We start from the raw sequence: 25761 nt of genomic DNA, 5'->3' as shown, positions 1-25761 counted from the left end.
CTATATCTAAATATATATCAAATTTTAAAAAACATGAAGTTTAACACAACAAGCTTTTAAACTTTCATTATCTAATGTTCTTAGTTTTTTTAAGTCAACTAAAAAACCAAAATAATTTTCATACTTTTGAAATTGCTCAAATCTAATGTTAATGGAGGAGATGACTTGATCAACAATAAATATGAAATAATTAATTCTAAAAGATACTTTTGTTGATTGCATAGATTCATCACTAACATTCTCATCAAAATGGTTTTTTCTAAAAAAATTATGTTTTATTTGAAAAATAAGTTCCATCTTCATGTTACTTGCAATATCTTTAGCACGAGTTAAAGATGATTCAAATCCATTTTGTTTAAATTTTTTTAAAAATTTAAGAAGGCCTTATAATTGGTTTATGACAATATCAATATGCATATCTTTAGATTGCACATTTTTACTAATTGTATTAATAACAAATAATATATCATATAAAAAAACCATCCCTAATAAAAATTCAAAATCTTTTATGTCATGTGTAGCTTTACTTTCTGCTTCACTTTTTATTTTAGTATATTCGCTAATTTTTTATAATTTAAATAATACATATCTTAGTGTTTAGTATACTATTGCTTTAACACTTTTAACTTGACTTTTTCATCATGTTGTGGACGATGGTTTAAGACTTAAAAATGGAGTTTATTTTAAAAAAATTCATCATTTTGTAGAAGAAGAAAACAAGCAAAAAATATGTTGTATAATTTCAAAAAAAGACATAGCTTTAGGACAAGAATCAATCGTATCACTTAGTATTAAGTTAAGATTGTGATGGCCATAGAGTATAAAAATGCCCTAGGATTTAAATCTAGTATTCTTTTTCGCACACCTTGATGTTTTTTCTTCATAATAGATCTATTGTCATAACCTTGTCCTTTTACATTATTAATATCAAGTCTAAGACTGTTTATTATATTTATTAGTTTATTAAAAAGACCGTGTCTAGATGTGTCATCAATATTTAAAAAATCTAAAAAGAACTCTTCTATTTGTATTAAAATAGTGGAAATTAACATCAACACATTTTAAAATAAGTATCATTTGCTCTTGATGACTCGCATTAGGTGTACAATAAAGTATTATTGGAAAATATTATGCTTCTTTAATTCTTTAAAATAATAACATTTTTAATACTATTAGCTAACAATAATATGTAACATCCCCTGAAATTTGACATTTTAAAAACTTTCACAAAATTTGAAATTTCAATTGTTACAAAGTTTTATATGACTCCTGAGGGTAATGTGTCAACGAGTTCATATATAACCATATTTCAATCATTCTAAATACTGGACAACCTGTCTGAGCGCAAGTGCGAGCACATGTTAGCCTTCTAGCATCAGATAAAGTACGAAATCAACATTAACCATAACCCAATTAAGGTTATTACTTTAGAAACCATCATATACAAAAATGCAAAATACAAAATTTATTTAAGAGTTAAGACAATTGAGGAGTTACGTAAAAGTTTGAGAATTTTAATCTTAACTGCAATTATTGCGTAAAAGAAAAGACAACATTCATAAGGATTCTCATTCCAAAATATTTACACATTCTTAAAGAATAAAGATCTAGAATAACAACGTTTAATTATTTACAAGTTTCTCAAAATCAAAATGTTTGGATCCTCTTGGGATCATACTTAGGTAAGAGTGGTCCCTACAAGTGCATAGTAAACCATCATTTGCTTAGTCTTTCAGGATAATATATGTAATGTTGTAAGGCATTAACTACATGCTTATAGGATACTCAAAACCAAACTTGAAGAATACAAATCAAGTTTGTAATGGTACAACAAAATTATGATTTTCATTATTTATAAAATGAGGGTCACGAGAATTCACATCATAACATTCATTCATTCACATTAATAACATTCATTCATTCATTTCCATTAATGACATTCATTTATTCATTCATATAAATGAATAATAATTATGCAATTTATATATAACTATATAATATAATTAACTCAAATCTCATTTGACCATGCTCAACGTAAAACACACACATATGCTTTTTAAACAAGTCAGGACATCAAAGTCTCTCACAAACACAGCATATACTTCTAAAAAGTTATATATGTCAAACAAGTTGAAGTCCCACTCAACCATTCCAGCGTACTTGATACGCACATGCTTTTCAAGTTAATAAGACATAATAGTCTATGAAAATATAAGCATTCACATTATTTTTTCAAAAAGAGTATACTCATGTCTGTGACTATGATATGCATTCTTACATTTATCAAATCATTATGTTCATTCTTAGGACAGTTAATGCACTTTTTCTATTTAAATCATATAAGGAATAAGCCTTCTCTCGACCTTTCTCGTACGTCATATATACACAAGCACCTCACTTGCAAACTATAAATTATGAGGCTTGAAGCAACAAGTTAACCACATGACCTAAAATATGTATTTTTCATTCAAATATAAATTCATATGTAATGACATATGTAAACATTAGCAAACTCTACATGTTTACACCTATATGTTTATGCACATGATTGCAGTAATTCTAAAAATGTAATTCATTGTTTCTCTTAATTATTCATACCCATCTAATATAAAAGAGGGTATAGCCACCTAGAAATAACTATACGAGTAATTGTTATTTTATGTATTTTATTTTTCCTCTTATGGCATAGTTCGGTCTATCCCAGACGGTCAATCCTACAATGCAGTGATTAGGAGATGGACACAGAGTCTTTATACCGGCCTATGCCTATGTATGTCGCCCGAGCTAAAAACAAAAAAAAATGTATTCCTTTACTCTATGGAGTTTTTTGCCCTACCTTATGCATCTTTGGGTAGGATTGTCCCCTTAACCTTTATTTTGTAACAAAAAAAATGTATTCCAATTTGTACCATATTTTTCTTTCCAAGAAAGACATATGATTGGGACAGACCTAGCCATCTTGTTGAGATCGGGATGGACCCATCCATCTCTGAGAGTCTGGCTTCACCAGCATCTCAATTGGACATGTGGTCATAGGGTTAACTTTATTATTAAGTCATATGTTACATTTCAGTATCATTATCTCACATGATAACCCTCACAAGACCTTATGCATGATTCAACAATCCATGCCCACATGCATAACTCAAATATAACATATGCATGATTAATTAACGCATACCATCATACATGACTCAATTTCAACCTGTTCTATATAGGATTTATTCACACATCTATATATGCTTGAATTCAACCATGCATATTTTTATGCATGATACATATCACATATAATTCAAAATATCATGCGTGATACATGTCACATCATAATTTTTTTTGTGAACAGGGTACATGTCACAATCAAGGCATTCTCCTCTACATAATTCATTTATAACATTTATGGCATGTTGTACAAAAAAACATTTTGCAGAAGCATATTATTCAGTCATTTCATCACATCCATGATGCAACATTCATTTCAAAAAAATGCATGCTCAAACATGTACTTGCAACAAACACACTTCATATTCTGCTATCTAAAATCATGACAAGCACGGTCTCTTAAACCACAATAAGAAAAATATTTTTATTCTCATACATTCAAATTAGGTTCAGCCTAATCTCCAAACTTCAATCATAACAATTCTAATATCTACAACTAAGTGGTGTGTATGCGCATATTATGTTTCATATAACTATATATCATTTTGTGTGATACATTTGCATCTCATTCACCTACCATGGGTATTTACCCGATTTTCACATTACTTTGCATTTTATGCGCATGACTTTTCTAGCTGCAAGTGATACTTAGCATTCAAGTATCATTTTATTTTATACCTGCTTGACAATTCATACATTGCAATACATATATTTTTAAGCATTCATGCTATTCGAACTGAATGGATAAGTGCTTCTAAGCACTTTTCATTTGCGAACACAAACAATGCATGTGCATGTGCAAAAACCGCACTTGCGATGTGTGTGTTAACATTGTTAATTGTGCAGATTCACATACACTCAAATGCATTTTTATGATGCCACTCGACATAATAAAAAACATGATTGAAAAGTGTATATAATCCACTTCAAAATAGAGTTTTAAACATGCATATTTGACCTTTGAAAACATTTTGAAAGTCTTATTCAAAGCTGTATTTAAATCTAAAATTTTGTCTCACTTAGGCATTTTACCAAACACTTAGTGTGTGACATAATTCTCAAGGCATAACTAAATTTTTAGATTTAAAATCATGCTTAACAAACTAATAAAACTATTTTAATCATGCTAATGATATAGCCATTGCATTAAATAATTGATTTCATGCATAAACATTGAATTAGGCATTTCTAAACCCAATTCTCTAAACATGATACTACACTACATACTTAAGAAAGCATAACGCTAAAACACACTAGATTAATATCAAATAACCTAATTATATATTCCACGAATTCAGTTTAGGAATCTTACCTTTGTAAATTTAAAATATATGAATGGCGAAACATGAAAAACTAAGGGGTTTCACAAAACTTTGCGCGTATAGCCTTTTGGGAAAATCACCGAACAATTGGTGTGTGCATGCAACACCAAGAAACAATATAGCTCAAACACACGACTGGAGTGTACTCTCGTTGTTGGAGAGCGCCACAACATTGAACACAAATATGAGGAGAGGTCGTAATGACCTTCTGCACACTAATCAATAAAATACACAAATCGATAAATCAATTTTTCAGAAAAATTGAAACACAACTTACCAAAAAAAAAGAACAGGGCTGGATGGATGTGTTGGGTGTCTCCTCTATTCAGCACGCAACCCAAAACATGCGCAAAGCGGTGGCACAAATCCTGAGGCACTCAATTCCAAAGAAAACTCAATTTTCCTTCGAAAATAGTACCAAAATAATGAAAAACAAAGAAGAAGAGGATACAACAGATGATATTAATGTTGTTGCAGCTGACAGAGGTGGTGTCAACTGTAGGGCACAATTTCCAAGGTAGAGAATCAACACACATCCCAAAATTAATCAAATAGGAAAGGTCAACAAAGGTAAAACACTAAAAATCAAAACAAATTTTGATTAATAAGATGAACATAGTGAAGAACACATACCTCTACCCATCTACGTGTGTGGAAATGGCTCAGATCTGCTAGGGCATGATTCTCAAGGCAAGAAAATGCATAAAAAACAATAAAAACTCTAATTAGGCTAAATTGGCTAGAAAAAATCTCAAATAAAATGGGAATGAGATGGAAAAATTTATGGAAGACGATAGAATCATACCCATTCATGTTAATTAGGGTGTGAGAGAGTCCAAACTGCTTGGGACACGACTCTCAAGGTTGGATTTGGCACAAAATTTGAGAAAAAACCCTCTTGGGGCAATCAGTTAGGGTAAAAACCCAAAAAGAGATGAGAAATAGAGGGAAAAGAAGGAAAAGGAGAGGAATCTCACCTTCACGCTGGAGAGGTAATGGCTGACATCAATCCCAATGTATTTTTGGTGCAAATCCCTAGGTGGTTGTCTCAGTTTACAAGGAGAAAGGAAAGATGGAAAAAGAAAATGAGTTTTTTCTTAAAACTCAAAAGGAGAAAAAAGGAGAGAGGGGTGTCAACCTCTTTTTAGAAGAAAGAAATAAGGAAGAGGGTTTGGGGTGCCCTAGTGGGCCCCACCTAGCTCCCTTTAGGCGCATTTCCAAATAGGTCTTTGTTTGGATCTGTTTTGGATCTAAAGAGCCCTAAAACCTTAAATATCGATTTCTAAGAAGTAAAACTCATAAACTAAAATAACTACATGTCGTACCTATACACATGTTGTCCAAAGTTCAATCTAGAGTTAAACATAATTTTATTTAACTATTTAAGACCCCACAAAATCTTAATTTAGGTCGGCCCATTTGGGTTTAAACCTATGTGGACTTTGGGTGCATTCTAAAATCCACAACCTTTTCTAAAATTTGTTTTTACAACTACTAACACAAAATAACTATACTAATTCTAATTATTTCATAATTTTGATACTTTTAAAATAATAATTTATTTGATTAAAATACTCTTTGTAAATTATTTATGATAAAATACCCTTTAGTAGAATTTCTTCTGAAAACCACCAAAATACATTTAGTTAGGTTCAAAATACTTTAAAAGCACCTAGATGAGTTATGACTCACTAAAATAAATAGTTTTAATGATATATCATATATTTTAAATAGTAATTGGTCTGAAATAATTGTATAAATGTCAGTTATTCCCTTATTGTCTATAAATGAGAAATTGTACATGTAAAATACCAATAAATAAAATTTTAAAACTAGAAACACATTTCTAACTTGCGGATAAAATTGATTTCTTTATTTATTTATAATATTCAAAATTTATAGGTTTTACATAATATCAATTCATTTTGCATGTTATTTTCATAATAATGATTTTGTATGTCATTATTTTTAATATCCCTCGTATGTTCTTTCATTGTTGGATCAAATTCTAATATCATTTCAATTAAACTTAAAAAAACTTCATTGTTTTTTATATATCTTCTCATTTTGTCCATGAAATGCTAGGTTATTTTTTGCAAGAGTCTTAACAACAACAATAATCCTTAAAAAAAAAAAATCAATGTTATTTTTTTCTATTAATTTTTTCTTGAATACTTTTGCCAATTGGCTTTTTTTTAATATTTTTTTATCTAACTCAACCTAAGTATTCATGTTAGGAATACGTTCACTTGATGTTTTATGACATTTTAATATTCTACTAAGGTTCTTAAAATCTTTACTTCTTTCATTAGCTAACCTAATTTTATTAGGTTTCAAGGTGAATAACTTACAATAAAAACAAAATACTTTATCAACATCTTTCAAATAAATTAATCATTTTCTATCATGTTTTTCTTTATTTGGTAATTCTTGATAATAATGAAACATAAAAAAGTGTTTACAGTCTTTATCAAGAGAAAATTTTCTTTGACCTCTTTCAACTAATAAATCTCATAATTTTATATTTATTGTTGGCCAATGTCTTGGGACATAAATAATGATAGAATTATCAACTATTATTTGTAGTTTCCTTTGTAAATGTTCTTGAATTTCCTCATTTACTTTTTCATGTTCTTCATCTATATTTTCATGAATTTCTTCAGGTATTATTCTTGGTTTTTTTAGCAAATCATAAAAAACGGCGTTAACAATGTTAGCGATGTGTGAGCAGAGAGAGAACCCGTGTTGCGTTCAGTGGTCGGCTCACGGGATCATGTCTCATGGCAATGTGTGAAACTTTGAAATTGAATTGTGAGGCCGCCCGCCCTCTCGCCACTCATCTTCTTACCCTAACTCCGGCGTTCTCCGGCACCGTCGAGCTTCCTTAAACCATTATGGTAATCTCTCTCTCTCTCACCATGTGGCTGGATGCAAAAAGGGGTTTCGCCAATCGACCCCCTTTTCGGGTCATATCTCAACGATTGCGGGTTTGTTTTGTGGTTGGGTTTTAAACGAATTACCAACTAAAAATGGAGATTCACGACACACATTTTACATCCTTGCATTAGATGCAACCTTGTCTAGTCCTTTGAGGCTTTATAGTTCCATGATGGGATCAATTAGTGCACCTTTTTTATCTGGAAACATGGGATATGTTAGGATTTAGTAACTTGTGTTGTGAAATTTCGAGAGTATCCTGTTTTTTTGTAAAAGTGGGTGAATCCAAACATCTCCTAAACATCCAATTTTTGTAAAATAAGGGGATGGTGGTTAGTAAAAGTGGTGGGGAGCGAGTGAAGATGTGTTGTTTAGTTTGGGTGTCTAGAAAAATAGGGTATAAGATGAAACTTGAACAAGGTTTTGCCCTCAAGTGTGTGTATGGCCCATTAGGCTGTCCTCCTGAAGAGACGGTGGATGCCTCTTCTTTGTTTCAATCAGGGTTATGCATGACTTTACCACCATATCTTGTTAATATGGGCTCCAGATTTATCTAAGTTTCGTTCGTCTGCTTTTCCGTTCTAAAGGTTTCGATGGCGAAAAGGAAGGCGAAGAAGCCGAGAAAAGAATCATCCCCAGTTGCTACAGACCAGCATGATGATCAATATAAGGAGCCAGAGGTAGCAAACAAAACAATTAGCAATCACCAAAGTAAGCTATCAAAATTTCAGGTTCATGTACTTCTGCAGTTGTTTTAGTATTCGTTCCAACTTTATGGTGATCTTAGTTGCAATGTTGTAAATAGCGTATCGGTGCTCGTATCGCATGAGCCTCAGATATTGTTATATCAGAAAAAGCTTGAATTAAAAACCACAAAAAATATGAAAAATTACAAAAAAAAATTAGAGAAAAACCTCCAAAAAAATCAGAAAAAATTATAGAATGCAATAGAAAAAAAAACATGAATATATGCATTATGTGTAATTAAACATAAACATGCACTAGTAAAACATTGGATACTATACTAACAAACATTTAACAAAAGTCACAAGTCACAAGTATGAATGTTTGATATCAAAGTTATATGTTACATAACAAAACAAAAGAAGAAGCATCTCAATCTATCAATAATGAAAACAATATTTAAATGATGGATCTTCTTCTTCTGAGTTGCCTTCTTCTCCTCTTTATCCACATTCTTCTTTGGGCCTGCATAATCATTATCATCATTCACCTGAGCCTCCATCTCAACCTCCATCATCCAAAAGACACCAAGCTCTTCTTCTACCCCACTCATCTAATATATTGAGGTTGTCAATACTGATGGGATCGTAGTTGCTCCTCTGGCGTCTTCTCGATTCTTTTTGTATTTGTTTACAATATTCAGATATTAATTAGAATACAAGGTGTATTAAAGTGGATCCACCAACATATATCTTAATGTTACCTTTGCTTGTATCTCATGTTGTAGGCAACAAATACAAGATCATTTAATGGAGAGTGCTCCAATCTATTCCTTTTCTTTTTGTGGATGCACTAAAAGAACTCAAATATCTTTCGCATCCACTTACATTGCATCCCTGATTATACATTGTGCAAACCTAGATAATGAAGGTGCATCTCCACCAAACCTATTCTGCCATTGATCTAAACAAAAAAAATTATATCATGAGAGAAAATCTTTGTAATACAAAAATATATAATTAAATACAATAACATTGAACCGCAATGAGATACGCAATTGGATTGCGTTCTTTTATCCAAAGTCACCCTCATTTTGTTCATCTTGGTTAACTCCAAATGAATTTGTCTCTAGAGACTATGATCTCTATTAAGTTTCTCAACGGAGTTCAAAACACCTGTTTGTACTTCCCTATCATATATGAACGTGAGGAAGAATTTGATGGTAGGATTGAAGAGACAACAACATGAATGTCTTGATGGAGCTGGTGAGTGCATCTCTTATCAATCACCTTCCAAACTGGCATATAATATTTTTTCTTATTGCTGAAATTTTCTCTAATCTGTTCATTTTCCCTATCCATATCATCGTACAAGGCATAGCCAGAGCCTCGTCATTGTCCACTATCCTCAACACTTTCACGAGTGGCATTGTTGTCCTAAAAAACATATTGCACTTCTTCCAAAACTCAAGACTATCTCCACTATTTCAACCCCAATAGGTTTATGCACAATTCTCGTTACAAACCACTCATCTGAAGCAAACATTTGCTTTAATTCATTTTGATGAATGACAATGAAACATTTGATCATCCTAGGTGATAAATAGGTACCAATCTCACGTCCTAGACTCGTAAATCCCATATCTCCTCCCTTTTTTCCCCTACTACTATCACCAGGTCCACTACGAGATGGTGCACGTCTAATACCAATGCTACTTGTCCCTGTAATGAAAGAGCTCTTCACACACCTCAAACAAGAGTCCAATACAAACTCCACAAAGAGGGCAAAGCATAATAGCCACTTAGGGGCTTAACAAACACACACTATAAAAAATCATATTTATTCACTTGAAATGCACACAAAATGCATTGAGTTATAAGGGGCTCAAAGCCCATATTTATATACAAAAGTGGGAGTGAGAAGCTTCAAGGAAACAACTATTGGGGCTCTCCAACTGCTAGAAATCTAGTCGTTTGGATCTCCCAACAACTATATGACTGTTGTATTGTCAAGGGACAAAAGTGCCCTTGACAATATAACAATGTACATTAAATAAAAATAAAGACCACAAAAAAGTACCCCTAAGCGGCGAGACCTATTACAATGGTCAAAAGACCAAAATATCCCTGGACTATGCTATGTGTGTATGTACATACCAATGTGTATATATATATATATATACATATAACAACTATCTTCTATTATCACAACATAACTTTGAGGGAGAGCACAGAAAAACCCTCAATTCTTCATGTAACTATCGCAACCACACCAATCCAGAAATCATAGTAGTTATGACACGATATTCGGCTTCTGTGGAAGACAGAGATACCTTCTCTTGTTTCTTGCACCTCTAAGATATCAAGGAATCACCTACAAAAACACAAAAACTAGTGGTTGAGCGACGATCATTTATATCTCCTCCCCAATCAGAGTCATTATATGCAATAACATCTAATGGGGATGAGGATGACAAAAATAAACCATGATTAATAGTATTTTTAACATATCTAACTATTCTCATTACAATACTCATATGTACTGTAGTGGGAGAATGTTAGAATTGACTAGTGTTATAAAAAATGTGCCTTTAGGCACAAAAGGTGCGCCTCGCCTTGAGGCGCGACCCTCTGTGCCTCAAGGTGCAAGCCTGAGGTGTGAGGCAATTTTTATAGGTTAATCTCATATATTTTCCAGTTATTTCAGTTATGTAATCAGTTTCTTAGTATATTTTAACTTTTGTTGGTTAATCTCATATATTTTCTAGTTATGTAATCAGTTTTTATATGTTACTTAAAGTTTACTTTTATATGTTAATCTCATATTTTTTAGAATAATCTCATATATTTTAACTTTTGTAGGTTAATCTCATATATTTTCTAGTTATTTCAGTTATGTAATCAGTTTCATAATATATTTTAACTTTTGTTGGTTAATCTCATATATTTTTCAGTTATGTAATCAGTTTTTATGTTACTTAAAGTAACATATAAAAGTAACTTACTTTTATATGTTAATCTCATATATTTTAACTTTTGTAGGTTAATCTCATATATTTTTCAGTTATTTTAGTTATGTAATCAGTTTCTTAGTATATTTTAACTTTTGTTGGTTAATCTCATATATTTTCCAATTATGTAATCAGTTTTTAGTTACTTTTATATGTTAATCTCATATTTTTTAGTACTTATTTGTGATTTTCTATTTCTTATTGGTTGTTATTTCATCAATAAAACATTTCTTTATTTATTCGTATTTTTAGATTTTTTTATAATTTTTTAAAAGTTTTCAAAAAAAAAATTGGAGGCTTACGCTTTACGCTTCGAGGCTTACGCCTCACCTCGGTTTTTGGTGGAGCGGCTTGCTACGCCTCAACGCTTTTCACAACACTGGAATTGACTAACAGTATTAATAGCATGAGCAATATCAGGATGAGTAATGAAAAGGTAGGATAAGGCGCCAATCATTTGGCGATATGGAGTGGGATCTTTTAGAGGTTCTTCATCATCTATCCTCATTTTCGTATTGATGACCTCTAACGTGTCCACCTTCTTTTCATCTGTAAAGCCTGACCTTTCAACTATCTTTGCGTCATACTTAGTCTGTGACAAATAATACCCTTAGGGTGAGTAAGCAACTTCTTTCTCAAGAAAATATCGAAAAAAACCAAGAATTGTCATATCAAAGTTCTTCTTGAGAACATTCTTGATATGACTAACTCCATGTTTATCACCTCATTTAATAATCATATCATTCACATAGAGGAGTAAGATAATTATACATGTATCAGAGGACTTAACAAACAAGGCAATATCAGTATATCAAGATCTAAATCTTAATTGAACCATCACATCACTAAAGCAATCGTATCAAGCCTTAGGAGCTTGTTTTAAGCCATACAAAGCTTTTCGTAATCGAAGAATTTTTTCATGTGCCAAACCTAACCCAAGTGAAGGTTCCATATAGACTTTTTCATTAAGGGTTCTATTTAAAAAAACATTTTTAATGTTCATTTGAAAGATAGACCATTTTTTAACATATGCTATGGTGATTGAGAGTTCAAACTGTGGTCATCCTAGCCAATGGGGCAAAGGTTACCTCATAATTTATTCCATATTCTTGACTATACCCTTTAGTAACTAGCCTAACTTTGTACCTTTCTAGTGTCCCATCACTTTTGGTTTTAACTTTATAGACCCATCTACATCCTATGGTTGTTTTTTATAGGTAAAGATTGAATCTCCCAAGTTTTGGCTTTTTCAATGGCTTCAAATTTATTATTCATGACCTCAATCCATTCATGGTGATTTTTGGCCTCATTATAGGAAGAAGGCTCGACGTAGGAATGTATGGCCATAAGACATGCTCTATAGTGGGGTTCAAACGACTCATAGGATACAAACATCCTAGGTGCTTGGGATATCCTAGTAGATCTTTTAAGACTAGAGTGATCTATGTCGTGACTTTGGATATACCTTTCTAATGCACATGGTGGTTGACTTTGTGTACGATGATAATATGTTTGAAATTCATTGTGAGGTTCAACAATAGGCATATCACCTTCATAAATCATGAGTGTTACCATCGACACTTTCATGCATATCATGAATATCACTACTTTCATTCATATCAACATCAATGCTTTCTTTAATATTATGCTCATTCATTATATCAAACAAAAAAGACTATCCACATGGTTTCTTAGACTCAATTTTTCCAAAATCATTTTTATTTCCAAGAAAAGTTACATTTCTTGAGACATAAAACTTGTATTTTTCAATATCATAACACCTAAATCCTTTTTGGTTTTCGACATAGCCTAGGAAAACACAAGGAATAGCCTTAGCGAAAAGTTTATCATTTTTGTTGAAAAAAAAGATATTTACAACCAAAGATTCTTAATTTTGAATAATTGAAAAGAATTTTAAATAGTTTTTCAATAGGAGAAGTGTTTTCAAGAATAGTGAAAGGCATTCTATTGATTAAGTAAACCGCCGTAAGGACGACTTCAACCCAAAACCTTTTTGGAACATTTTTTGATATTAGAAGAGTTCTAGTGGTTTCAATAATGTGCCGATGCTTTCTTTCGGCCAACCCATTTTGTTGTAGGGTGTAAGGGAACGATTTTTTATGAGTAATCCCTTGTTGATAAAAAAAGCTTTTAAAATCTTTTGATAAAAAATTTACTTCGGAATCTGATCTAAATATTTTAATAGATGTTTTGAATTGATTTTTAATATAACTATGAAGTTTTTGAAAACATTCAAATACTTCTGATTTGAGTTTAAGAAAGTAGATCTATGTGTGCCCATTATAGTCATCCACAAAAATTACATAATAAGAAACCATCTTTTAAACATAACCGATACCGGTCCCTGTACATCTGAATGTATTAACCCAAAAGGTTCTTTAGATACAAATTGACTATTTCCAAAAGGTAGATATTTTAGTTTTCCAAGTATGCAATCTTCACAAGTCAACTCTTTTTTATTACAATTTTTAAGAAAAGGGAAAAAATATATATTTTTGACATACTTGATGTCCTAATCTCTTATGTCAATGTTCAATACTTTTCTTTTCAATAAAACTAAAAAAAATTGATTTGATATTTCCAAGTTATCCATGTAGTAGAGGTCTCCTCTTCTATGGCCTCGCTCAATCGGCTTCTTAGATTGAAGATCTTGTACCAAGCAATCATTAGATGAAAATGTGACCTCACAGCCATGGTCGGTAATTTGAGAAACAGATAAGAGGTTTAGGTTAAGTTTGAGTACTACTCTAATGTTTGAGACATAAAAATTTTGCTTATTTTTCGAAAAAAATTCAAAAGTATTCAAGCTTTTTGATTTTCGAAGATGTTCCATTGATGGTTGTAACATAAGAATCATTTGAGTTAATTAAACATTTGGATAGTATGGACTTACTTGGATTCATATGGAAAGAGGCATCAGAATCAAGAATCCAAGAGTTCTTACCGGGGTCCATGCATGTTGATACGGCCGCACCGGAGAGAGAGGAAGATTCACCTTTGATTAGTGGTTGAAGGATTTTCATGAGTTGGACAAATGAGATGTTCTTGAAACCTTCATCTATGCTACTCTTTTCACTTGATGATCCTATAGAGGCTACCTTCTTTTCATTTTTCCTTTTTGGGCAAAATGGTTTGATGTGGCCCGGTTTTTTGAAAAAGTGGTATATTATCTTATCACTTCTCTTGTACTTATAGTCAGTAGAGTTTCTTTCATAGTCATTTGAGCTCTTCCCATAATTACCTGAGCTCTTTCTATAGTCATTTTGGCCTCTTCCAAAGTGAGGAGGCCTTTATGCTTTTGTATAATTCCCGGGTCTTGACATAGCAAACACTGATTCCTCATCTTTGGTAGAAGAGGTTTACTTCAATTTATTCTCTTCCATAATTAGTTCTTCTAAAGTTTCTACTATGGAAGAAACAACTCTTCTATGAAGAAGGACAAATTTGGTTCCTTTAAATTTCGGGCTTAAGCCCATTTATGAAAAGATAAAAATGCTCCGAGTTTATTTGCTTTTCTTGGAGTTCAATGTTAAGTGGGCAATACCACTTAGGCTCCAAGAGAGTCAATTCATCACAAAGGAGCGATAGAGCATTGTAATATTCTCTTATGCTCATATCTCCTTGGGTTGTGGTTCTTTATTTTTTTTGGAGGTTACATATATGAGCTATATCTCTTAAAGAATACATATCTTTGTGATATTTTCAAGCATCACTAGCAAATTCAAACTTTGCTAAGCTAGAACATTGTTTTTATTTCAACACTATTAATGAGTCATCCCATGATTTTGGAATGACCCATCTTCCACTCCTACTTCTTTTCGTAGTCGGTAACGGCTTTATTCATCTCATCGCCTTGAAGTGTAATCTCTTTGTCGTTTTCATTCTTGGTGAGCACGAGCTTTGGTTCCTTCTCGGATCCATCTACCAAGCCCCATATGCCCTTTTCCCAAATTTTGTGCTTCACTATGCATGCCCACATCACATAGTTTGTCATTGAGCCTCACAGGTATAGTGGTGATCACTTCTCGTTCAACCTCCATAGGTATAAGAAGAGGAAGAAGATAATGAAGGCGGAATTCTTTGGGCACCACGGGTCCACAATCATATGATCCATGACCTCACGTCAACACGAACACGCATTTACCACGATCAAAATAACAATGACTATAATACCATGTAATGAAACCAAGGGCTCTTCACACACTTCAAACAAGAGTCCAATACAAACTCCACAAAGAGGGCAAAGCATAATAGCCACTTAGGGGCTTAACAAACACACACTATAAAAAATCATATTTATTCACTTGAAATGCACAAAAAATGCATTGAGTTATAAAGGGCTCAAAGCCCATATTTATATACAAAGGTGGGAGTGAGAAGCTTCAAGGAAATAGCTGTTGGGGCCGTTGGGAGCTCCCAACAGCTATATGACTGTTGTATTGTCAAGGGACAAAAGTGCCTTTGACAATACAACAATATACATTAAATAAAAAATAAAAACCACAAAAAGTCCCCCTAAGGGGCGACACCTATTACAATGGTCAAAGACCAAAATTCCCTTGGATTGTGCTATGTGTGTATGTACATACAAATGTGTGTGTGTGTGTCTATATATATATATATATATATATATAACAACTATCTTCTAACAGTCCCCACCTCCACCAAGCGTAAGCTTCATGATCAGAATAATAAAATATATAATATTAATAAAATAATGAAAATTTTAAATAAGAACTACTAATTTGCTTTTAGTTATTTTAGTACAAAATCATAAGAAAATAAAATAAAGATTCATCACGGATCTCTGCGTCTGCCATTAACTGATCGGGGCCGAACAGGGAGGCAAAGTCAGAATCGACCTTGAATGAGACGATGCTTGCAGCGTTTTCCAAGAACTGCTCGCCGATGAGAAACCGTGCACCGCGGTACTCAAAGAGGAAGAGGAGGAGAGTGTACCAAATTATGCATTGGAGGACGACAATCTGTAGTCTGTACCATGAGGCCGCCGACAGACCCTCACTGGCTACATCTGATCTTGAGAGCGGTTTTTCCATGTATATATAAAAAAAGGCTGCCGGCAGATCCATGAGGTCGCCGACAGACCCGCCCTGCCCCTCAAAAGTTTTTTTGTTTAATTAAAACTTATACATGTAAGCCTTGAAGTCCTACAAAAACTGGAAAAAAAAACACCATTTTATACCTCAGGCTGCCATTAAAATGCATTCAGATAAAGTACCTTAACAAAAATAAATAAACAGGTTGTTTAATGTAATAGCCCTGAAATCAAACGGCCTTTTGTAAATAGATGATAAGTTAGGCATAATGTTGTAAATTGCTCGATATCTTCATCATTTTTAACCTGGCCAGGATTGTTAAAAAAAGAAAATCTCAAAATCACCGTTGAGGAGGCAGCGCTTCAGGTACTGAGTGTGCGCCTCAGTACCTTGAGCGTGCGCCTCGCCTGTGAGGCGTACGCTTCAAGTACTGAGGCGTACGCCTCTCACAACACTGTTTGTATGTATGCATGTATGTAGCCGAGCTATCAACTTTTTGTTGCTTTGTTGGTTAATGTTGCAGTACTTTTGACCACTTTAGTTGTTGTAGCATATAGCTTGTGGTCCTATGAGCATTTAGATAAGGAGTACAAACCACTTTTGGGACCTCTGCATTAGAGTGTCCATTGGGAAGGTTCGTGCTTTGTACCTTTATGCCTATATTTGCTTGTTGGGCCATCCCATAATATCCATCCTGAGAAGCATGCAGCTCTTCTTTTCTGTTATTCTTGGAGTCTTAAAGACAATGTAACATAAGGATGGACTGTGATAACTTAGTGTTCAGCATGATTTGAAGCAAGGCGCTTAGATTCATCAATGGACACTGTGTTGGTGTAGTGTAAGCAATGTTATGAAATTGGAGGGCTTGGTTCTGTAGGTGAAGATCATGTTTGCTAATGTGATCAAACATAAACATGACATCTAGCCTTGGTATTGTGCATGTATATTTCTTGCTTATGAAGTCATTTGGAATACAGTCTACCAGTTTAAGACTGACCTACCGTTGATATCTTCATTGTGTTGTACGGATCATTTTTTATTTCACATTCCTAGGGTTATGGATTGGTCTGGCACTTGTCGTTTATCAAAGAAACTTATCCTTGGACTGTGGCCCTTGAAATGTTGTTCGTTCTATTGATCTTTTTCAATTTCAAACTTTAGCTTACCTGGTGTTTGGCGTGCTATCAAAGGGCCACATTCTAATCTAAGTAGGAATGTCAATAGGTCAGATCTATGCATTACCGAATCCAACTTAACCGAATTCAGAGTAGGATGGAAAAAGATATAACCGAATCCAATGTAATGAAATGGTGGTCTTCAACAAATGCACAAATAACTCACAAACAAGTGTCTATTGGAGACACTACAAGCATGACCCTTGAAAGGGTATAAAAGGAAGAACACTTGAAAAATAAATAATACTTTATTCATGAACAAAATGCTTAAGAAGCATGGTTATTTACATTGAAGGGGTCCACCCCTATATATACAAAAAAGTGGAAGAGAGAGGAGAGCTCATTTTGAGCTCTCCAAAAGAGACGTTGGATTCCAACGTCTCTTAATATAGCTGTGGACTACAGTCCAACAACATTTATTATTATAGCTGTTGGACTATAGTCCAACAACATTTATTATAGTTGTTGGACTACAGTCCAACAGCTATTTGCACAGTCAAGTTCCAACAGGAACTTGACTGGATCAAATATCTAGTTTCTATTGAACTAGATGCTAAAAAAGAAAATAAAGAAAAATAGAAAAAAAAATAATAAAAGAAAATATAATAATATTAAACAATATATATATATATTACAGTTTACATTTTAACACTCCCCCTCAAACTTACGGTACAATGAGCGAAAGTTTGTCTAAGAGGAAGTGAAATCTGGGAGCAGCGAGAGGCTTGGTGAAGAAGTCTGCTAATTGATATTCTGATGTAACATATGACAGATCAATGGTTCCATGTAAGTATTCCTCTCTGACATAGTGACAGTCCATCTCAATGTGTTTACTGCGCTCATGAAATGTCCGGTTGCTTGCAATGTAGATCGCACTTTTGTTGTCACAGCACATCTTTGAAGCTTGCATTGCTTTAGCTCCCATATCCGCTAGCAATCGTCTGAGCCAAACAACCTCCATAGTGGTGGTTGCCATGGCTCTGTATTCAGCTTCGGTGGAGGAAAGAGAGACTTTCTGTTGCTTCTTGCACCTCCACGAAATTAAGGTTTCACCTAGGAACACACAAAAACCACTAGTTGAGTGTCTATTATTGGGATCACCTCCCCAGTCAGCATCAGTATATGCAATTAAATTTAATGAAGATGAAGCAGACAAGAAGAGTCCTCGTGAAAGAGAGGATTTTAAGTATCTAATAATACGCAAAATCGCTCCCATGTGCACTGAGGTGAGAGCATGCTGAAACTGACTGACTGTATGAACCGCATGAGTTATATCTGGCCTAGTAATGGAAAGATAAGAAAGAGCTCCAACAAGCTGTTTATAAGGAGTAGGATCATCAAGAAGTTCTCCATCATCAATTTTTCATTTTAACATTGACAACTTCTGGAGTGTCTACTTTCTTATCATCTGTAATTCCAGACCTGGAAACGATATCAAGAGCAAATTTAGATTGAGATATCAAATACCCCCGAGGGGAATAAGCAACTTCAATGCCTAAAAAATATCTTAATAAACCTAAGTCAGTCATTTCAAAGTAAGTTTTAAGAAGAGATTTGACATTTGCAACTCCCTGTTTGTCGCCTCCGGTGATGATCATATCGTCCACATAGAGAAGAAGAATAATGATGCCTGCATCAGATTTCTTAACAAACAAAGCAGTGTCAGTTAAACAAGGTTGAAAACCAATATCAAGCATAACATGACTAAATCGGTCATACCAGGCTTTTGGAGCCTGTTTAAGACCATAAAGAGCTTTTTCTAGATGAAGAGCTTTACCCTTAGGGATACTAATACCAGGTGGAGCTTCCATGTATACTTCTTCAACGAGATTCCCATTCAGGAAAGCATTTTTGACATCTAATTGAAAGATAGGCCATGTTCTAATGGAGGCCAAGGCTATTAAAGTTCTAACAGTGGTCATACGGGCCACAGGAGCAAATGTTTCTTCATAATCGATGCCATACTCTTGGGCATATCCTTTTGCTACTAAACGGGTCTTATATCTTTCTAGGGTCCCATCACTTTTGGTTTTGACTTTGTATACCCACCTACAACTTATAGGTTTCTTACCCGGAGGGATATCTTGTATCGTCCAAGTATTGGCCTTTTCTAGTGCATCCAATTCTATTTTCATGGCTTCTATCCATTCTATATGATTTTTTGCTTGAGAATAGGATGATGGTTCAACATATGATTGTATTAATGTAATGGCGGCCCTATACGTGGGTGAAAAAGATTCATAAGACACAAATTTTTCTGGAGGTTTAGAGATTCTAGACGTTCTTCTAGGTGAGACTTCAGAGTATTTTTGTAATACACATGGAAGATTTTGCTCTCTACGTCTTGAATATTGTAGACTAACATCCCTATGAATTTGCTCTTCATTATCATCATTTTCAACAACAATAGGACTTTGATCATTGTCAAGGTCACATCCAACATCACATTCATTGGATTTTGAAGTTGGATCAATTAAAAACGAGTATTCAGTGACATCCTTGGATTTTTCAAATTCAAAGAAGCTTTCTTTTTCCAAAAAAGATACATTTCTTGACACATATAATTTGTCATTTTGAAAATCGAAACACCTGTAGCCTTTTTGCTTATCAGCATATCCTAAAAAAACACATGGGATTGCACGAGGAGAGAGTTTGTCATTTCTGTTGGTGAAAACAAAACATTTGCATCCAAAGACTCTTAATCTAGAATAATCTGGAGTTAAATTAACAAGCTTTTCTATTGGAGTTGTATTATTTAATGAGGAAGATGACATCCTATTAATGAGGTAGGTGGCAGTTAGGACCGCTTCAGCCCAAAAACTTTTTGGAACTTGATTTGCAATTAGCAATGTCTTAGTAGTTTCCGTAATATGCCGATGTTTGCGTTCGGCTAGGCCATTCTGTTGTGGAGTGTGTGAACATGATCTTTGATGTGTAATACCATGTAAATTGAGATAGTCTTTGAATTCGTTGGACATAAATTCTCCCCCTGAATCAGTGCGAAAAACAGAAATATCATTTTGAAACTTATTTTTAACCATTTTATGAAATATTTGGAAGTTAGAAAAGACATCAGATTTATGTTTAAGAAAATAAATCCAAGTATGTCTAGAAAAGTCATCAACAAAAATGACATAATATGTATAACCACCTTTAGAAATAACTGGTACGGGGCCCCAAACATCCGAATGTATTAACTCAAGTGGTCATGAGGAAACAAAAGTTCTACTAAGAAATGATAACCTTTTCATTTTGCGAAGAATGCAGTCTTTACAAGAAAAATTTTCAGAATTACAAAATTTTTCCAAACTTGGAAAATATTGAATTTTAGACATATGAGGATGGCCAAGCCTTTTGTGCCATAAATCCAATTCTAATTTCTGAATATTATAACAAAATGCATTCTTGGGTAATTCCAAAAAGTCCATGTAATAAAGTCCTCCTTTTCTATGGCCTTCCCCAATCAGCTTCCCTGACTGGCGATCCTGTACCCAACAACCATGAGAAGATAAGGAGATATTACATCCATAATCAGATATTTGCGAGACAGATAAGAGATTCAAATTAAGTTTAGGGATATATCTAACTTCTGGGATAAAAAATCTTTTGGATTTTTGAAGATTTTCAAAACATCCTATTCCTTTTACTTCAAGAGATGTGCCATCGGCTGTAAAAACCTTTGACACACTTGAGTTATTTTTAAGACATTCGGATAGACTATTAACATTTGGGGTCATATGAAAAGAAGCACCAGAATCTAAAAGCCAAGGAAAGTTACCTGGACCAGAGAAAGATGCAACTGCCGCTCCAGTTGAGGCTTCGGTTGAGGATGATACCCCTTTGAGAAGAGGTTGAAGGATTTCCATCAGTTGAGCCATAGACACAGGTGCATCTTGATCTTTTGACTCAGATTCAACAGATGCAACTCTTTTTTCTTCTCTTCTTTTTAACTTTGGACATTGAGGCGGCTTGTAAGTACGAGTATGATTCCCCGGTCTAGATACAGCTAAAACGGAGTCATCATAAACTCTTGGAGTACTTTTTCTAAGTTTATTTTCCTCCATAGTGAACTCTTCTATAGTATCAACAATAGAAGGAATTTTTCCATGATGTAAAAGGGCCGATTTGGTGGATTCAAACTCCGGCCTTAGACCATTCACAAATTGATAGAAATGTTTCATATCGAGTTGCTTTTGGCGAAGCTCGATGTCTTCGGCACAATGCCATTTGGGCTCAAGAAGAGCAAACTCTTCCCAAAGTTCGAACAACTCATTATAATATTCTCGAATAGTTTTATCTTTTTGAGTCACTGTCCGAACTTTATCTTGTAAATTGCATACATGTGCAATATCTTTAAGGGAATACATGTTTTTTAGGTATTCCCAAGCCTTATCGGCATGCTCAAACTTAGCTAGACTAGAGCATTTTTTAATGTCTATGCTATTGATGAGCCATGACATAATTTTTGCATGCCCTATCCTTCTTTCTTTCCATTTCTTTTCATAAGTGTCTAACGCCTTACTCTTCTCTTCTTCCGTTAGAGGAACCTTTGTATCACCCTCTTTCTTGGTAAGAGATAGTTTAGGTTCCAAATCAGAACCATCCACTATACCCCCATAAACCTTTTCCCCAAATGTGGTGCTTCATAATCGAAGCCCACATTACATAGTTAGTATCATTTAGCTTCATAGGAATGATGGTGATCTTATCATTGTCATCCATCTTTTACAAGGGTAAGAGAGGAATAAATAGGAGGGGAGAGAGAGAAAAATAAAAAGAAAAAGAAAAAGAGTAGACAAAGGAATAAGAGAGGATACAAAACCAAAATTTTTGTAGCACAAGTTCGCCTTTCTTCAAACAAATCTTCTTGAGCCAAGAACAAGGTGATGAAACACCTTTTGTAAATGTGGCACGGAAATTGAGGCAGAAGCACTTCAAGATCTAAGGATTTCGTAGCTTTGATACCATGTAATGAAATGGTGGTCTTCAACAAATGCACAAATAACTCACAAACAAGTGTCTATTGGAGACACTACAAGCATGACCCTTGAAAGGGTATAAAAGGAAGAACACTTGAAAAATAAATAATACTTTATTCATGAACAAAATGCTTAAGAAGCATGGTTATTTACATTGAAGGGGTCCACCCCTATATATACAAAAAAGTGGAAGAGAGAGGAGAGCTCATTTTGAGCTCTCCAAAAGAGACGTTGGATTCCAACGTCTCTTAATATAGCTGTTGGACTACAGTCCAACAACATTTATTATTATAGCTGTTGGACTATAGTCCAACAACATTTATTATAGTTGTTGGACTACAGTCCAACAGCTATTTGCACAGTCAAGTTCCAACAGGAACTTGACTGGATCAAATATCTAGTTTCTATTGAACTAGATGCTAAAAAAGAAAATAAAGAAAAATAGAAAAAAAATAATAAAAGAAAATATAATAATATTAAACAATATATATATATATTACAGTTTACATTTTAACATCCAGATCCGACTAGTCCAAAACCCGATATTTACACTTAATCGGATTCGGATCTTAGTCGGATTTTGGTCGAATATTGTATTACATGTACATCCCTAAATTCAAGTTCTATTGCTGGTTTTTTTCATTGTTCTGCATGTCAGGTCATGTTTCAGTGCCATGTTAATCTCTTCAAACGAGATTGTGCATCTTCCTGCATAAGTAAAAAAAATAGATATGGAACATATTGATAAAAAGAAGCTAATCCCTCAAAATTGAAAGTTCTTCATATAGTTTTCTTTAACTGTGTGCTTAGAAAATTTTCCATAATTATTGGTTTCTGGATTACTCTCATCTTATGTGTTGCTCCTTGGTCTATTGCACTGTTGTTTGGCCAGTTATACATCAGGAAGTGTGCACTTTACTTTCAAGACTCTTGCATTGTGTGAAGAAGCTGCCTATGACATTTTTAGTCCCGTATATGCTTCATTATGCTGATTTTGTTTTTGTTAATGTACTTTTGCAGTTGAACAACGAATCACAGCTATGCGTGCAATTTGTGATGCAGAAATTGCACATTTACTGAACCAATTGCATCTTATGCGCTCATACTTTAACAAGGAGCAACTTGAAACTCCTTTGCTAGATTTTCTGAAGGAAAATTGCCCTAACATTTGTGTGGCAAAAACTACTGAAGATGGAGAATATGAATTGGAATGGAAGGTCAAGTGTTCTTATTTAGTTTGTAGTTATGTTACATGGTAATGTAGTAACATATTTTAAATTATTGAATTTTATTATGCATCAGACATCCTCAATGTTGCCCAATCATGCTGATATTTTTCCAGGAAATGGTGGCCTTGAATTTTCAAGCAAGGCAGGTTAGGCTCTTGCAAACATATTATGTACACGTATGACAGATGGGTTAAAATTATTGTGTAGTTGAACTGTCTAATTTTGTACAGTGAGAGAGAGCTTTCTGAGGGCAGCAAGTGTGCATATCCCAGATTTTGTATGTAACAGTAATTGTTCTTATGATACTTCAGATTTTTAGTCCTAGAAATTTATTGGTCTTTTGCTGATCAAGTGATCATCTGCTGAACTTTTATCCTTTCTTGGTTCCTTTTGCTGGCGTAGGTTTTTGAAGAAAATTGGGATGCTAGGATGCTTGGAATGCACGACTCTTTCCAAACTCCTGGGGTTTGTATATGATTGCTAATTCCTTTTTGTGGTCTCTTAGGAGTGATTGATCTGCATTTGATGATTATGCTACTCACAAGTTTCTATTTTCATATTTTTCTTACTCTTAATACTCTTTCCATTCATGTCAACCCTTTGGAAGTGTCACTGGACTATTATTTTTTTCTCTAGAGCTTTACTGCTTTAACCTGCTATATGTTGTTTTTGAATTAACTGGTAAAACCTGCAATATATTTTTGTTTAATATTTGCAGGCTTCCAAGCCATGTCCATGGGTACTCCACTGTACTGCAATTCATTGCTTCGTATACATTCTCAATAGAAATAATTTATGAAATAGCCAGTAAACCATATCTAGCAGCGATATCCACTTGCTGCAATCTCTAAATTGAAAGAGAGAGAGAGAGAGAGAGAGAGAGAGCTTTGCTTCCCTGCTTTTCGCTGAGGATTTGTTATTCTTGTATTAATATGAAATAATTCTTGTTACCATGATAATCCATTGTCATCTGAGGGTAGATAATCCTTTCTAACAGGTACAAAGTCAAAGGCTGTCTGTTGGCACAACCCCAAAAACCTTAAGGTTGCCAAAGCATGGTGAGATGTTATTGTCCATCCATGGCTCACCTCTAGGCGTATATCAAGAAGGCGGTGGCATGGAAGTCATCAATGGTATTTCATTGCATTAATTTTCTTTAACTTGCCTGTCTTCTAACCTTTAGTATTTTAATCAATTCTAGTTCACAAAATTGCAGAATCCGATGATTAATGTTTGGAGATGATTTCTGGTGGTCGTTCTGTTTGAGTTAAAATCAACTGGCATTAGAGGGAAAGATCAGATAATATCCGCCGCATCTTGTTGGCACAAATAGATCATCGGTTAATGATCTCATGCTTGTTTATTCTTAAGGGAATTTCTTGAATAACCCATATATGGTTCTTGTTAGGAATGATCTCATGTCTGATGATAATGCTTCAGTTGGAGCCGAACATTGCGCTGGCCTACTTCAAAATCTGGTTGCTGACTTAAAGTACTGCAACGTATTGATATTTTAACCTCTTTTTGAATATTTATAAATTCCAAAATTTATTTGGTGGTGGTGGTTAGCAAATGATTTTTTTTTTTTGAATAATCCAAGTGATAAAACCCCATGTCCGACTGCACATTGGTTGGCCTCCAGTTGGTAAACTTGAGGCTTCCCCTGCCAACCGTGTACACCCAATGCCACCCGTGGGTTTTGAACTTGTGACGTTCGGTCAACTTGGTGACGTTCACAAGTCGCTCCTACCAGGTGAGGGGAGCCCTTGTGGGTGGTGGTTAGCAAATGATTGAAACAACCGATAATCAAGATTTTGAAATTGCATTTTGCAGCAAAGAGACTTGTAGCAGAACCTAGACTTTTTTTATTAATAAAATTGTCATTCAAATGAACACAAACTTCATGCTTAACAGGCCAAATAACAGGGATAACATTTGGTAGTGGTGCCATTACGTACAAACGCCTCTGGATCTCTATGTCTGAAGTCTATTTGATCCAATCTGACCTCATGGATGGATTCAGAAAATTGAAAGTAGTGAAAACTGTTTTTGGATGAAAAACATGATTTTATAACTTAGGAAAGTATCATCCATTATAGGCCATTGATTTTTGAAGTCTTATAAAAAACTACCTACGTGCTGTAATTAGGCGATCTAAGACCTGATTCCCACTAAAAAAACATGTACA

At 34.0% G+C, this 25761-nt stretch overlaps 1 protein-coding gene across 2 annotated transcripts; it reads left to right on the top strand.

Moving 5' to 3' along the window:
* Positions 1-7211: 7211 nt before the first annotated feature.
* On the top strand, positions 7212-25126 carry LOC149836532 (uncharacterized). 2 transcript variants are annotated; one of them, XM_090007030.1, is made up of 8 exons: positions 7212-7378; positions 8006-8129; positions 23365-23561; positions 23647-23719; positions 23804-23850; positions 23976-24038; positions 24571-24706; positions 24790-25126. In XM_090007030.1, the coding sequence occupies exons 1-8, from the start codon at positions 7376-7378 to the stop codon at positions 24801-24803; spliced, it is 657 nt and encodes a 218-aa protein (XP_089863156.1). In that variant the 5' UTR covers positions 7212-7375; the 3' UTR covers positions 24804-25126. The 2 variants fall into 2 exon arrangements, with proteins under 2 accessions (XP_089863156.1, XP_089863157.1); XM_090007031.1 differs by lacking the exon at positions 7212-7378 and having other exon boundaries at positions 7892-8129.
* Positions 25127-25761: the final 635 nt, after the last annotated feature.

Source organism: Nuphar pumila, chromosome 5 (assembly GCF_984573655.1).
Source record: "Nuphar pumila chromosome 5, dmNupPumi1.hap1.1, whole genome shotgun sequence".
Lineage (NCBI taxonomy): Eukaryota > Viridiplantae > Streptophyta > Magnoliopsida > Nymphaeales > Nymphaeaceae > Nuphar > Nuphar pumila.
This window is presented reverse-complemented; position numbering and strand designations above follow the sequence as displayed.